Here is a 16486-nt window from a genome sequence, read left to right as displayed (position 1 = left end):
AAACTTATGGACCACTTGAAAACTGTGATACCTTGGTCAGCGACTCGTGTCCACTAGTGGTCTGACGGAGCCACCAGCCAATTCCCCAACAAAAAAAATAATAATAATAATAATAATAATAATAACACCATACCTTTGCCAATCTTGTTTTTCACAAAGACTTTGACTGCATGGCAGATTGGAGCTACTTTAGCACTGCACACGGCAAAGGGCCTGTCGACGGATACGTCAACCGATCAGTATTGCAGGAGAAAGTCACCGTAACTTCTCCTGTTGATTTCTACAACGCAGCAACTTCCCTCATCCAGGAGATCACGGTGCTGTGGCGATCGTCGGAGGACATCGATGCAGCAACACAACACCTCGATGCCCGCTTTGAGGACACCCTGGCTGTGGTTCATCAATTCCACCACGTGGCACCAATCTGAAGAAATTCACCATTCACTGGTCTACAGAAAGTGTATGAGAGAAGAGTGGTGGTATCACGACGAGTCTCGACTGACGAGCCAGCGATGCACATAGGCACGAAGCGCGAAAAAAATCAACTGTAAAGTCGGTGACTTTGTCCTCGTTAAGTTTGAGACAGGAAGATCAAAGTCTTTCTCGGACAATGCCTGGAAGTTGAGACCGAAGGGAACGTTTCATTCCTCCGATAGAAGGATCTTATTTTCTTAATTGAATCATTCCAGATTGAAATTCCCCCAAAACAAGGGTGAAAGGTATTCAAAGTTTTTGGGTTGTTTCCAGTACGTACTGAAGTCGGGAATCACACGGATCCCAATAAAGAAAAAATTGCCAATATCAGGTGTGCGTGTGCGTGTGTGTGTGCTTCAGAACGCAAACAGTTTTCTTTGCAATCTCCTCAGCACCCCCCCCCACCGACCCCATCTTCGCTCCACCCTCCCTCCCAGAGTGTATTGCGACGTGGTGAGGTGTCACTCCCCTCCTTTCTTGCTTTCCCCTGCCAACCTCCTTTATTTTGTAGGAAGATGGCTCTGACCAAAAGAAGGAAATGTACAAGAAGCGAACTTGACAAAAAAAAAAGAAAAAATAATTGTGAAAACTGCATCCCTCACAGCCTCAACAACTCAACAGTGAGAAGCAAGATGAGCAGCAAACGCAGCAGCAATGGCTGAATCCAGAGCAGCTGAAACTCAACAGCAAGAAAGAGGAGAAGAAAATACTGCAACAAAAAGGTGCATCCAGAGCAGCCACATTACCTCGACCCAGCAACCACATTACCTCCACATTACCCATCGTCTCCAAGACGAGCCTGAGTGAAACCACGCCCACACCCGATTTGTAACCATTCCATTGGTTAACGCTGGAACCCTGTCGGTTCCGTGGAGGATCACCAAGACCAACCAAACGTTAAACACTGAACACGGGTCTTCACCGAGACTCATTATTTAAACACCACACGAAGGGGAAACGGTCTGAAGAGAGAGAGAGAGAGAAATGAGGGAAAGAGGAGGAAAATACAAAATGGCGGTTACAGCGTCTCGGCACCTTCACACAAGAGGATCTTTGATACAGGGGAACATTTCACCCGTCGTACCTGTGATATATCAACACCACGTCCATACAATCGATTCAATGTTACTGGGGGAAGGTGGAGGAGGAGAACATGGGGACGGACACAGAGACATCCGTTTGGGACAAGTCTGACCGTTACGAGCCCTCTCAGCACCACCATCTTCACCGGGATGTACCACGTGCTCCGCCCGATCGTCGGCACCGGCTGAACGAGGACGATGGACTGCGGTCCCCATTCCATGGAGTGCACGACCGACCTCATCACGCAGATCCATCCGCCAATGCTCCGCCGCTCTTATTGGCTCGTGTGACCACGCCGCTTTCCACTGCTTGTGAGACCACGCCCCTTTCCACTGCTCGCGCCAACTCGCCCACTCGTTCGCGCTGGCCACGCCCTCCCGTCCTGATATCAAGCCGCGACGGAGAACGTGAGGGAAGAGAAGGAAGGACGATCGAGGAGTTCTCTTTGTGGTGTCCGAGGTGCAGCGACATTCTCCACAGTTCTGTCGAGAATGAGAATGATTCCATGATATACGAAAACCCAATCACGTGATACAGCACACTCTTCCAATTAAGGATCTTCAACGAAGGAGGCCACGATGTCCTTCAACCCTCTCAGTTAAATATGAATAGATAATTCAAGTATCCAGATCAGGATCATCACGAAAACCGAATCATTTCGTCCTTGTCACACACCCAACCGCTGCACCAAGTTCCCTCCAAATCCATCCACGACTTCTGGAGATATCCTGGTCACAGACAGGTAAACAAACAAACAAACAAACATACAGGTGAGAAAACATGACCCCGTGCAGGTGGCGCAGGTAATGAGGTTGAGAAGATTGAACACACCTGACTGCGTTTGTGCAAAGAAGGAATAACCTCACCAAGTCGGGCGAGACGACGAGATGGGATTGTTGAAGCGGAGTCGGTGGGCCGATCACGGCGTCATCGCACACAGGTCGGTGATCTCTATGTTCCACCACATCCTTTCTGATCTTGCACCTCATGTTGTTTCTGTGTTTTTACCCCCAAACTACCTCCCCATCCCCCCCAGGATTCTGCAGAGCACACACGGTCCACCATCAACCCCCTTGGGGTAAAACAACATAATCCAGGATCACTGTTCACCTCCACCTTCTTCCCTCTCAGTCTTCAAGATATCTGTTCACCACCATCTCAGATCGTCCCCAATCCTAAACCATCACCTTGTTTACCCTCATTAACCCCCCCCTCCCCAACCCACTCTAACCCCTCCTCCTTCAAAATTCCCAATTTTCTTTCCTGAGAATTTCCTTCTGTATATCCATCTTGTGCACCCCATTCATTCTCTCATGCCCCAAACCCCCGTTCCTCCCCCACACCCTCCATCTTGGCCTTAAACTCTGCTGTTGGTGTTTCCCTCCTCTCTCTGCCCTTCCGTTTGTCCTGGTACGTCCTGATCCACCCCATACATGCGTGTTTTACGTCCGGATCCGTTCACTGTCCCTATGTGTACAAAATGATAATCTATCTATTCTACACTAATAAATAGGTGTGTGTGTGTGTGTGTGTGTGTGTGTGTGTGTGTGTGTGTGTGTGTGTGTGTGTGTGTGTGTGTGTGTGTGTGTGTGTGTGTGTGTGTACGTGTATGCATATCTCTTCTATGAGCCAACAGCGACACCGAGCATCATACCTGTCCCTCACAGATGTCATGCCGAAAGCTCTCACCCATCACCTTCATCTTACCAATCATCTCTCATCATTACTGCCAATCGGTCCATGTCCAATGGTACTGGTGAGGCCCACCCACTGTCCTGTGACATCTTTTCCTGCTCCATTGAGAGCACTGGGAAAACTGATGATGGGGGAGGGTTCAAAAAGATGACCAAGCATGTTGACATCTCTCCTGGTCCTTCTTCAATGATGTCCAGCTTGATCACAGCAGTGTTTAACCAACTATCACACACCTGGTTCTGCTCATGTTGTTCCGACATCGCTGCACAATTAGTTTTTCATGAATATTGTTGCAGAAATGGCCCTTAGTGTGTTATTAACCACCGCCATCGAAGATGGACGAAGGTTACTGTTTTCACCCGTCTGTTTGTTTGTTTGTGAACAGTATTACAGGAAAAACTCCTGGACGGATTTTGACGAAACTTGGTGGGGGCGATTAGGCATGGTCCAAGGATCATGCCATTAGATTCTGGACTTGGTCCAAAGTCCAATATGGCCGCTATGGCGGCCAATTTGAAAAAATATTTGAATTTTTGTTTTTGAATTTCTACATGTTTTAAGTGATTTCCAACCAAAAAAAAATTTGCAACAGAAAAATTTCGATTTTATTTGAATTTTTTTCGCATTTTTACATGTTTTAAGTGGTTTCCAACCCCCCCCCCCCCAAAAAAAATAGTTGGAGGAAACAAAAACAAATTTTCACCTTTTTTTTTTCAAAAAAATTTCCATTTTTTTTGGGCATTTCTACATGCGCGTCAATCTCGTTTAGTTTATTCAATCGTGGTTCAGTTGAGTGATCCGTTTTGACCTACAATGAATAGGACATCAGGGTCACTTAAGTGCCCCAGCAGTATTAGCGGCAGAGGTTTTGCACTCCACTGAGTGCTCCCCCTCTAGTTAAATATAGGATTAGCCCAGATCCCCCATGAAATACATGTTTAGCCAGGTTGTTTGGTAATTGGACGTTACATGTGTGTCAGGCGGTGAAGGAGGCTGTTCGTTGTTCGTGCAGTGGTGGTGTACCGAGAGATTCTTCTTCCTTCCCCTCTCCGGACAATAGTCTCCGCCCAGTGCTCTGGGAGGAGCAGTCGGCTGGGAGGAGCAGTCGGCTGGGAGGCGAGCAAGTGCCAGAAAGGCGGTGGTGGAACTGAGAACAACGAGAGGTGGTGCGATCGGCTGTACAAGGGATGGCTGTGTCTGTTTTTGCGATCGGCTTTCGTGAGGAACGAGCTGAAAGAAAGGCAGGGAAGGGACTGCATGAGGTCTGTCTGCCATCTGCTGAGGGAGGAACTGAACCTGAGGGTCGAGTCGGCGATCTGCCGAGGGAGTAACTGAGCCTGAGTGTCGAGTGAGGATTCTGCTGTGTAGAAATGACAAGTGGGAGGCTGCAATCTGCGTCGAGAGGAACTGGCTGCTGTGTGAGACGGCGATCGACTTCATGAGGAGGTCATCAACAGGTTCAACCTGCGTCTAACCACAGAGCCTCTGTCCTTACTCACCTCACGGCTCGACATGTTTGTCGATCCGCCTGCAGAGCCCAATACCTCAATTTGGCCTTGTCTGGTGAACAGGCCAGGCCTGGACTTGAATGCTGGACCTTGTGAAAAGCCAGCTGGAGCATACCATAGATCTTTCGTCTTGGGCCGTCAACCTCGTGGGGTCTGGACGTGCCACGGCTGCATGCGCAAGCGGTGGCGGGAGAAGGAAAAGGACGACGCCGCCATCTTGCCACGCGGCGTGCTCGAATCCATTGACATCGGCTTGTCACGAGCCACATTCGTGCTTTTGACACGTTTTTCTCTCATCCATGAAGCATCACCAAGTACTGTCTTTTCTGCATGTTGCTTCGGTTTATCTCATGAGGGATAAGGGCTCCTGCATGTTGCTCTCATGAGGGCTCCCTTCAAAACCTGTAATCCGTAGCTCCCTAGTTAAGAACGGGTTATAGATTAATTATAACATTGTCGTGAATGCTTTGCATGTGTTGTGTTCCCCGATGTGTCCCCAATAAATTGGTTGATTCATATGAAAGTTGCCGCATTGAGTTTATTAGTGCCGCACCAACGAACGATCCGTTCAATTTGGATATCGAACCAAAATGGTTATGGACTGGTAGACTCCGCTCAGTCTCTGACAAAACCAGTCTGTAACCGGGGTCTATTTCCCCCAGCTGGCAAGGCACAGGTGTATTTTGGTATCGTGATCTGAGGCGCGTAACCCGAGAATTGTGCCGAGTCAGCTGGCATTATAAACCCCGGAGATGGCGGTGTTGTTAAGTGACGCCGAATCTTCAACATTTGGCTGTCAAGAGTGCGGTGTGATTGACATCACTCGTCTGAATCCTTAACACTGGTGTCAAGAGTCGGGTGCGAATCCCGCCACCGCCGAATCTATAAAAATATTTTCTCTGCAAATAAATATGAATAATATGAATCTCTATTACAATATTCTCTCTGCAAACAAATATGAATCTCTGCAAAGACCGCTGGGCCAACAAGTACTAAATTTGGCACACACACACACCAAGTCCGACCCGGAGAATGTCCCAAGGGTATTTACATTCACCACCTCAGCTTTCAAAGACCCCGAAGACCCTACCTTCCTTCCATGTTGGGGCTACTTCATCAGGATGAAGATTAACACACTGTGACCCCAAAAAAGTTCCTGTAAGACGCTAAAAAAAGCTTTAGACCACTTGGACCTTTTTCAACCCTTTTTCCATGCTTGAGAGAAATAATCCTTTCGACTCATAAAACACGAACTACAATTCAAACGTACCCTTTAGAATGAGACCATCTCAAACCTTCTCAACGCACACCACACAAACACCTATAGTCTTCTTATAAAACACAGACAATAATTTTTTGAGCAAGTAATGTGCAAACTCGACCCACCCAGAGAGTGGGTAGTTTTTTTCGAAGTTAGAAAGTCTGGAGGGGGGAGAGGTGAGAGTCTTGAGTGAGGAGGGTGATGTGAGATGGAGGAGGGAGAGAAAGGGGTGGAGTGGGAGTCTGGAGGGAAGGGGTGGAAGGAACCAGGGGAAAGTATGTGGGGTGGGAGGAGGGAGGGGAAAGGGTGGGGGGGAGGGAGGGGAAAGGGTGGGAGGAGGGATCCGGTGTTGCCCAGCAACGCTGGATTCCTTTGCTGGAAGAAAAAAAATTTTAAACGCTGAACGAATCTTCAAATATTGCAAACATGCTGGGGGACACATTGTCAGGTCGAGACCAAGCACTTTCTCAGAGATGGCTGAACTGATCTTCGTGAAACTTTCAGAGGTTCATCAGTGGGTGCTGGGCAGTGTTGTGGCCCCAACAAATATTTAAAATGAAACGAATTTTTCATAAATTGCTCTGTCGTGCCAAAGCCTTTGTGATGATGTGAAAGGTAATACGAAATGACCCCCCGACACCATTCCTTAGTGGGTGGAAGGAAGTGTTTGGGCCGACACAAAAAAAAAAGAAAAAAAATTTGATTTCTTCAAAATGTCAACAGGTTAAGAACAGTACCGGGTAACTGTGGTTACCCCAGATAGTTATTAATAAGATTTACAATCCCTTGGAACCATTTCCACAACAATGCTTGAGACACTGTTCCTTGGATTTATTAATTATGCGATTTGAAAGGAGAAGAGATTTTAGATTAATTTTATTCTCAGTAATTACAAGAGAATATTCACAATCACACAAGAAAATGTAACAGTTCAATGATAATCCATGGTGAATAGAGTCTTTCAACTCAACAAAGTTCTTTTTTTCTTTCTTCCAGTTCTGTCGAGAATGAGGTTTCAGTTTTCAGGTTTGAAGTTGAAAGGGTGCCAGAGATAAATCATCAACATGTCCAAAACTTTCCCACGTCTTCCCAGCACTCTCTTGGTGTTGCTGAAAAATAATAAATAAATACATGATATAACTGGATGGGCACTCGGTGGAGCGCATACCTCGGCCACGCAATGCCTGATCCAGGAGAACAGATTCGACCCAACACATTTTTGTAATATCGTGCTGTATATCGTTTGTAGCCCGATCTCTCAATGGTGAAGAATCACTTTAAAATTAAATAATCCTTGTATCATTACTCGGATTCAGATCTTCACCAAAATCTATCCGGTTCTTCCTTGTCACACACCCAACATGTCCACCAAGTTTCATCCGAATCCGTTCACAACTTTTTGAGATGTCATGCCCACAAACAAACAGACGTGAAAACATAACCTCCTTCCATCTTCAGTGGTGGAGGGAATAATATCGAATCAACATATCATTTAATTAATTTAATCAACTGCACTGACCTTTCATCAAACGCCATGCAATGAAGTCCAACACCTGTAGGTAGGTTTAGTGAGCTGGATGTAATGGAGGCTTTTGGAAAAAAGGAAGGGGATTTCTGATTGAACAAGACTGAGTCGATGAGGTCGAAAAGACTGTGATCACAGGTAAGATTGGAGATGATTTGGGAGAATGTTTGAAGTTGATCCAGAGGATGATGATGATGATGATGATGGCAGCAGCTAAAGGGAAGGAGGAAACAAAAAAAAGAGATAATGTTGGAGTGTAAATGTGTTTGTACACTAATGAAATGTTGCGTGGTGTACAGTGATGCGGTGATGCAGCAAATACAAGGGTTAATGGCCTCAGTTCCCCTCGTCAGTGACAGACCATGATTGGCATTGATTGTACAAATCAGGGATAGACCTCATCTGTTTGATGTTGGCCGATTCATTCTCATGTTTACATTCCCTTCACTGGGAATTATTCAGTTCTCATCATGAACAAGGAAGTGACAAATTGACAAACAAAGACACAAAAAGAATTCAAGTGATTAAGTCAAGTCCATGGAAGGTTTAATTACCTGGAGTTCTTGAGACTGATGTTCATTTGAAAAATCTTGAATCAGCCATCTGCAAGAGCCTGGTGTAGCGTCTTGCATTTCTGGACAGTTTATGTGATGGAATGATGAGGGAATCGCTGCCAAACATGGCATCCTCCTCCCCGGCAACTGTCACTATGACTTCTTCCTCTGCACACACATCAACAAAAGGGTCAAAATCACTCAACAGCATTGTCATCATAATGTCTGTCTCTGTCTCTCTCCTTGGGTAAAAGGACAATCTAAGATTTGTCTGGCAATGTGTTTTCTGGGCTGCACGGCACCCTCAAAAAACCAATGGAAAGAGACTTTACCTGCAGGAGCTTTCCTCACCCTTCTGTTTGACCCTTCTGTGTCTCATTTATGTCCTTTTTGTAAGACTATGGAACATTTGTATCGTGTGTTTATTGAGTGGAAGATATATTCCAAGGTTGTAATTTATAAAACCAGAAAAGGTGGAATCGTGAATGGGATAAATGAAAATGTACTCTTTTGTTTCAAAGGGATGGTGTCTGCACGTACAAGGCTGGAACGTACACATCATGTAAACATGGGGAGTCTCCTTGGGTTTGAAGAATTGTGGAGCAATGGTGGTGTCTTGTGTAAATACATTGGAAATGAAGTCTCTCTGTCTCTGTCTCTTTCTCTCCCTCTCCGTTATTTCACTTTCACATCTTTATTTTCTCCATTACCAACTCTCACTGAATTTACATGAACGTTTACTTTCTGACACTGAAGGCAGCTCGAGTCACCCCAAGCTTATTGAAAGTGAGATTGTAAAAATTAAATTTTTCAAACAATTAACTTTAATGATCATCCAGGTGTACACAATGACTTGTGTCTGAACACATCAACACTCGGGCCACACTTCCACCAACTGGAAGATTTGTTTGGTGCTTCTGTCGCTTCGATTGCAGAAAACATTCGTTTGTTTTCACCAGTTCGAAGTTACAGACAAAATGGGACATGATGGAGGTGAAGAACATGGAGTTTCGACAAAGTTTGGAATAATTTGTAATGTGAGGTAAGAATCTTGGTAACTTACGTTCCATCCGGTAAGGAGGTTTCTTGTAAGAAGGTGGAGGAGGAGGGAACGATCGCCTCTTCTGGGGGGTCTTGGGAAAAAGAATAAAAATATTGAGGATTAAACACATCGATGTGTTCATCAGATTGATAACTTGTTCAGGAAAGGGAACATCAGGAGATGAACTGATGGAACAGGAAATCGATGAAAAGGTGAATGAGTCGATTTGATCCAATCAAGGTGAGTTATCATTCTTGTTATTTATCCTGCTTGGGGATGACCATGCCAATTTACCTGAACTATTTATTGAATAAGTTACCTGAACCAGAAATATTATAATTACAATTACCTCCACAATTCAGGGTAATCTTCTTAATCAAAGGAAGAATTAACAACAACGTGTACAAAAGACAAAGTGACAAAATTTATTTCAACTCAACTTCATCGTGGGGTTCACTGTGTTTGTTCCCAGAATGTTCACCCCAACTTCTCCCAAGTACTGAAGAGTCCTCACCTGTTGAAGATCCTGTATCTGGTCCGATCCATCAACACCGTGCTGCACCTGTTGCAGGCCTTGATCATGTTGAGGCTTTCTGTGCATGTGCACATCTTCAACAACGTGTTGTTTCTGTTGTTGATCTGCAAGCTGCTTGAGTGACTCATCACCTTGAGGGTTTCGTTCCTCATCACTTTTCCTCCGTCCTTCCTCTCTGTTCTTTTGTATTTTTTTCTTTCTCTGTCTACGTGGTTCTTCTTTCTGGTGCACCTCTTCCTGTTTCATTTCCCCTTGTTTATCGTGCTCTCGTCTCTTTCTCTCCTCTTCCTCACATCGCCAAACCTCATGTTCCCGTGTCTGAACGTCGTTTTCTCGTTTACGTATCTCCAGCTCCAGCAGATGTACCTCCTGCTCTCGACACAAACACTCTTCCTCTTTTATTCTCTGTGTCTCCACAAGTTTATCTTGCCGCCCACTCTCCTCCTCTTCTCTTTGGTTCACCAGTTTGTCCATATTCTCCACATCCTGTTCTCTCAATCTAATCTCGTCCTCTTGGCGACATGTCTCAAACTCTCTGTGTTTAATCTCGAGTTCTTTCAATTCCATCTTTTTATCAAATCGAGCCTGTTGTTCCAACTCTATTCTCTCTCGTTTATCAATCTCTCTCTCCAACCCGAACAGCACGTGCTCACTGTTTACAACTTGTTGCTCTTTTTGCTGAATCTCAAGCATTCTGCGTGTCTGCTCCTGATGGACCGATTCCTTCCATCGTCGGAATTCCTCTTGTTCTCTCAGGAATCCCTCTTCCATTTCCCTCCACTCTGCCTCCTTTATTTTATTTAGCTCTTCTTCATGCCTTTTCTCCTTTTCTTCCTCATCTCGTTTTCTCATTTCCTCTTCCTTGTTTCTCCTCTGCTGCTCTTCCTCTGTTTTATTCTGCTGTTCTCTCTCTTTTCTCCATACTTCATCCTCATGTCTGTGTTGAACGTCTTTGTCCTGCACAGATTTTTCTCCGAGCTGAATTAAGCGCTCTCTTTCTTTCATTCGTTCTTCTTTCTGGTGCAATTTTTCACGTCTTTCCTTGAGTTTCTCTTTCTCTCTCTGCCACAACTGTTCGAACAATGCCTTTTTTTCCTCCATTATTTTATTCTCCTCTTTCTTCACCTCCTGAATCTCCAACACCTCCTTTTCTTGATCCTCATCGAGCAACGGCTGCTCTTTATTGATCTTTTTTTTCTGCAAGTGTTTCCGGCCACAACAAAAACTGCAAGAAACAAAGACAATGCTCGTTAGTTCATGAAAAATGTATGATTTTATAAAAGATTAAAAACATGTTTAATGAGTGTTTCATTGTGAGAGGATATCAAACACTCAATTTGCTGGTAAGTTAAACTTCATGATTGAAGTGTCTGGTTTCAGATCTTCGGGTCTTGAATTTGAGCCCCGGTCGTGCTGTTTAACAACACCAGTTGGGTTCACTCAGTCCATCATCATTCTGTGTTTGGCAAAAAGAGAACAAGCTTACTGGAAACAGGGGGCACTGCATCAGCAGCACGGCGATGCAACCAGCAGGCACAGGCTGCATCGTGAACGAACAATAAAACTTTCCGGTTTAACCTGAACAAGGTTCAAACGATGACTGTGGATTGATGAAACCAAAACATAAAACAGGGAAATACTTTATTGATGAACAAATCTCAAGGAATGCTTCACTCTTCATTAAACATTTGGAAATCCAGAAAACTTTCAGGAAAAAACGAAGATGAGATTATTCAATTCCTTACACACATGGTCTGATTGAAAGATATCTTGACCAATCAACACTCAATGAAACAACAGACCCAGGAATACAAGAAAACGAGAAGGACACTCGGAAGAGCACACACCTCCACCAGGCTGATTAGTTGATGTTTTGTATCCCAGTGATGGGCCAGATCCGGATTCGGACCTGAACTATAATGTAATCGGCTTGTTGTCAACGAACCGTCTCATCCACCAAGTTTCATCCAAATCCATCACAACTTTTTGAGACATTGTTCTGTACATCGTTTTAGCACAATCACTCAACGGTGAAAAATCACTTTAAAAATGTCTCAGATCCGGATCCGGATTTGAATCTTCACCAAATTCTCATCATTTCGTCGGTGTCACACACCTAAACTCTTCAACAAATTTCCTCCAAATCCATCCACAACTTTGAGATATTTTGTTCACAATCAGACAAACAAACAAATGTAAAGAGGTGAAAACATAACGTAAACCCTCCTTCGGTGGTGGAGGTAACAAGACCAGTCTCCGTGCCGCGGGCCTGTTCGTGCACAACAGAACACATCTCCGGAGTTTTCAGTCTTGTCTGCCTCCTTGGTCATTTAATTATTTTGGTGTGTCGGAGAACTCAAGGTTATCTCATTAAGGACCTTCCGATCGTGCGAAACCCAGGACACACAGTGTACAATAGTTGTTTCATCATTGTAGAGTTATTGTTTCTTTTGTTATCCCGACCCTGTTGTTGAATACACTTTGCAAAGAAAACAACAAACAAACTTGGTCTCCGTGCAGTGATTCTCGTTTCCCTAGTTGTGACCACAATGGTTCTTGATAGTCCGTTGAAGAACAGGTTGGGTTCAGGGGCGACGAGCGTCCCATATAAAACATACCCCTCGTCCGGCACGGTAAAACCACTCAGGTCACCAATTCAGTCCCGGCCATGAAGGAAGTACCAGCACATCGCTCAACCGACTCAGACGTTCCACCCAAGTACGGCAGAGCAGCACACAGGCCCTGGGCTCTGCTCGGAGAGTCTGAACCGACTTTAATCGTGGTTTGTCAGGATTCAGACAGGAAACTGGCCTGGTTCCGGATGACTGACATTATTTCATGTTTTCATGGCAGTGTGACTTGTGACTAAATGTCACTTTCAAGGAGAGTGTGCTCCGTCTTCTGGTCCTCCCTGTTCTCACGGGACCAGACATTCGTTTGTCAGACTTGATGATTCGTAAGAATTTAATGTAAACTCAAAAGTTCTGCGTTATCTTGTCCTCTTGGATAAAGGTATTATTTAAATATTGATGAAAAGTCACGTGATCTTTACCAGTGAATGCCGGGCTTTCTTTGCTTCCTCCTCCTCCTGAACCACCTCGTTGGTTTGAAGGAGATCACGACGACGAACAAGAGGAGCGAGATCGTGACGAACACGACATCTCGAACCTTCGACATCAGTGGAACCTCCACAGCATCATTGTGGAACATCTATGGACATGGACAAGGACAGAAACAAGAAAAATGTTTATTTCACTTTTAATTAAACTAAACTAACTCTTTATATTCCTCGTCACGTGCTCACGGAAAACAGGGATCACAGCAATTTAAAGGAGACACAAGGAAGGTTAAACACGGGATTTTGGAGATTACTCCTGGAATGTTTCATACATACAGAAAAGTGCCATTAGACAAGACAGCCGGCTTAAGAGGAATGATGATGGCAAAGCAGTGGGACCTGATGTGATCCCAGTGGAACTGTGAACCTGCCTCGGTGAATATGGGGTTCAGGTGTTGAATGAACGATTTACCTGTGTTATGATAAGAGGAGATTCCAAGGGGATGGAGGCAAAGCATTGTGGGACAATTATTTAATATTACACTAACCAGATGGAGATGTTTGAGATGAACCTTGAAGTGGGGAACATACAATATTTATTTAACCTTTCTCATCATTTCTGACCTGAATCAGAAACTGTGTGACGTCACTTTGTCATTATTGTGAATTATTTTATAGTCATTATCAAAACTCGTACGGGTCCGTAGGGGCGGGCCCGTAGGTGAGTGCCAGTATGTGCAGCCCCTCTCGCCCCCCTCTCTCGCCCCCTCTCTTGTCCCCCCTCTCTTGCCCCACCTCTCTCTCCCCCCTCTCTTTCCCCCCTCTCCCCGCTAGTCTCGCCCTTCCTCTCTCCCCCTCCTCTCTCGCCCCCACTCTCGCCCCCACTCTCGCCCCCACTCTCATCCCCCCCTCTCCCATCCTCCTCTCTCGCCTCCTCCTCTCTAACATTAATTGTGATGTCATAGCACTGTGTCTTGTCATTGGTCTCGCCCTTCCTCTCTCCCCCCCTCCTCTCTCACCCTCTCTCTCGCCCCCACTCTCATCCCCCCTCTCCCGTCCCCCTCTCTCGCAGATATTGGTCGACAGATAAATGGCCGTAACTTGGGAACCGCTCGTCCGATTAATATCAAACCTCGAAAAGGCACATCCGCGGGTCCCGAGCAATATTCCTGGCATTTTCAATCAGATCAGACCGTCAAGCATGCAAAAAATAAATAAATAAAAACTAAACAAACATTAATTGTGACGTCATAGCACCATGTCTTGTCATTGGTCAACAGATAAATGGCCAAAACTTGGGAACCGCTTATCTGATTAATATCAAACCTTGAAAAGGCACATCCACGGGTCCCCAGCAATATTCCTGGCAAGTTTCAACCAGATCGGACCGGCGGTTGTCAAGAAACGGCGGTGGCAGACAAACAGACAAGCAGACAGACAGACACACACACACACACACACACACACACACACACACACACACACACACACACACACACACTGCTGGAATTATAGATAGATACCGGGTTCGAGTCTGAAAACGTCTCCTTTTTAATGGTGGGTGCACAGGGGTAGGGCTCTAAATATTTAATTGGTTGTTTCGTTTTGTGGTTGTTGACATTTTTACGAACATAACGAAACATCTCCTGAGATCACATCCTCCTCGTGTCGAGAGGGTAAGAGAGCGGATTGTAAAGCGATTGATACAGAACGAGGGGCTTGGAAAGCAACAGCAAACTCCTTGATCATGGAACACACACCGGGGATTTCAGATGAAGGAACTGTGTCAAAACCCCCATCCCACCAAAATCATTTCCCCAGAAAAGGAAGCACAAGCGGCCATAACGTGCTCGGAATCCAAACTTTCCGGGCTCCCTCGAACGTCCCTCAGCGGGACTCGTACCTCACGAGTCGACGTCCTCGTAACAACGTTGTTTTCATAAAACGTTTTATATTTGAATCACACTCGCTGTGTCACTCACACATTTACATGAAGAGACGAGACGAGGAATCTAACATGGAATTCATCACCTGTTCACTTCTCCATCAACACTAAAACGTTCTTATCTCTTACAATCATCGCTTACCTGATGTGGAGGTCCGGATGGTTCTCCGAACACGAACATCATGACGGCCGCGATAAGAGGCCACATCTCTCACGCACGTCTATCCACGGAATGGCGTTTCACAATGAATCTCTATCTTAAATGTTTGTGGAATTCTCATTGTCTCCAATGACAACCACTGTGACGTCATAAACGGCTGTGGCCACGCCTCCTGCTCTGCATCTTTTCTGTTCATTTTTCCAACAATCCGATGTTTCTGCCCTGAAATCCGAGTGCACGAAATCATTTATTTGTTTAATTTAACGGATTTCGTGATCGAACTATTTTATTATCGCGTCATTGATAATTCTCATGTAATTTAAATAAATAAATATTAGTAATAATAAACAATGTGAACTTGGTACATTTACTGTGGTGTTCTGGTGGAAGGGAGATTATGTGGGGAATGAAGGAACGAGGTGGGAAGGAATGAGGGAAGAATGAATGAGGGAGGAAGGAATGAGGGAGGAATGAATGAGGAAGAGGATCACAAATGGCGGTTTGACGGGTTGTATGGGTTTGGGGTTTGATTGAATCCTGTGGGGAACGAACAAGGGTTTCCTGGTGTGGAAGAACATGATATTGAGGACGAGGTGAATAATGACATACGAGTTGGACTTGGAGGGGATCAGAAACCTTGACGGACACTTTGAACATCGACAATGTTTCATTTGTACATCACGTGTTTCGTCACGACGGACAAGCACTGTGGGAGTCGATCACCAATCTTATGGGGTAAATATGGGATAAAATTGTCCCTTTTGTGGGAAGAACATAAAAATTGGCAAAGATCATGTTTGTTTGTTTGTTTGTTTTTTGATTGAAATTCGCTGAAATAAGTGAAAGTGATTATAAAATTACAAGAACTTGTTCCCCGTGTTTGTAGTTACATACTCGATGTATTTATTATAAACATTGAATCAACATTATTTTGCTTGAGGCAATTGCCGTGTTCTCGCTGGAAATTGCTGGAATCGTTGCTGAAGCCTCATTCCATCGATTGCTGGAGGTATTTCATTTACTTCCTGCGATGTATTTCCTCTGAATTGTATTTTTGTATGTTCGGGTTCCTTTGATCCCTGCATATCCGAATACAGCAAGAATCAACCATAATCCTGTGTCTTGCTCAATTCTTCCACATCACATTATGGTGTCAGAAGTGGGATGTGCATCAAGAACACCCCCCGCCCCCTCCCGTGTGTGTGTGTGTGTGGCAAACAGTGCGAGCCACGTCCTCAGAAAAGACAGATGACCATTGTGGTACTTCAATCAACTTGGTGGGATGTGTGGACCGATTCCTGAGCTGATAATCTCGAGATTCTGGACGTGTTGTTTGCCGTTGGTGCTTGCTTTTCCTTTTCGGCCTTTCTCTCGTAACACGTCGCTCAGAGCATCAACATTTAATCGTGACTTTGGTCGACATCATCAAGACAATTGAGCGAAGGGAATTTTGTTTGTTTGGTGAACAACCACGACAAAACGAACGAGTCACTCCTGCTTGTCATCGTAGACACCATTTTATAGCCGCGGCATCTCAACGCCGATAAACGTGAATTCTTCACCAACTGCTGAAGAGACAACAGGGGATTAATTATCAACCAGACTTCATTTACAATACGTCATTCCATTTTTAATGCAAGTGCGAC

The 16486-nt window shown here is 44.9% G+C and overlaps 1 protein-coding gene and 2 long non-coding RNA genes across 3 annotated transcripts in view; 2 read left to right on the top strand and 1 right to left on the bottom strand.

The window, feature by feature from the left end:
• The window catches only part of LOC147008961 (uncharacterized), a 74927-nt gene extending 58676 nt beyond the window's left edge, over positions 1-16251 (top strand). Inside the window, exon 3 of the long non-coding RNA XR_015053244.1 lies at positions 16062-16251. This is a non-coding gene — a long non-coding RNA (uncharacterized LOC147008961). The remainder of the gene's footprint in view (positions 1-16061) is intronic.
• On the top strand, positions 1232-3902 carry LOC147008963 (uncharacterized). The gene is made up of 3 exons (XR_015053310.1): positions 1232-2497; positions 2594-2635; positions 3225-3902. It is a non-coding gene; the product is annotated as an uncharacterized LOC147008963 (long non-coding RNA).
• Positions 6970-13245, bottom strand: LOC147008962 (uncharacterized). Its single transcript, XM_085864083.1, has 6 exons — positions 12730-13245; positions 9657-10902; positions 9164-9233; positions 8101-8268; positions 7541-7759; positions 6970-7130 (listed from the first exon to the last, which is right to left on the bottom strand). Exons 1-4 carry the CDS (start codon positions 12885-12887, stop codon positions 8123-8125), a joined length of 1620 nt encoding a protein of 539 aa, XP_085720209.1. The 5' UTR covers positions 12888-13245; the 3' UTR covers positions 6970-7130; positions 7541-7759; positions 8101-8122.
• Positions 16252-16486: the final 235 nt, after the last annotated feature.

The sequence above is a fragment of the Eptatretus burgeri genome, chromosome 18 (assembly GCF_056783735.1).
Source record: "Eptatretus burgeri isolate ZD-2024b chromosome 18, Ebu_testis_v1, whole genome shotgun sequence".
In the NCBI taxonomy this organism is placed as follows: domain Eukaryota; kingdom Metazoa; phylum Chordata; class Myxini; order Myxiniformes; family Myxinidae; genus Eptatretus; species Eptatretus burgeri.
Note: the sequence above shows the minus strand (reverse complement) of the source record. Positions and strands in the feature narration are given on the sequence as shown.

Excerpts from the sequence above, each read along its gene's own strand:
- LOC147008962 (XM_085864083.1), bottom strand. The coding sequence starts at position 12,887 with ATGTTCCACAATGATGCTGTGGAGGTTCCACTGATGTCGAAGGTTCGA. Across the intron at positions 10,903-12,729 it reads AGAAAGCCCGGCATTCACTG|TTTTTGTTGTGGCCGGAAAC; the intron begins GTAAAGATCACG and ends TGTTTCTTGCAG. Across the intron at positions 8,269-9,163 it reads ACCTCCTTACCGGATGGAAC|AGGAAGAAGTCATAGTGACA; the intron begins GTAAGTTACCAA and ends ATGTGTGTGCAG.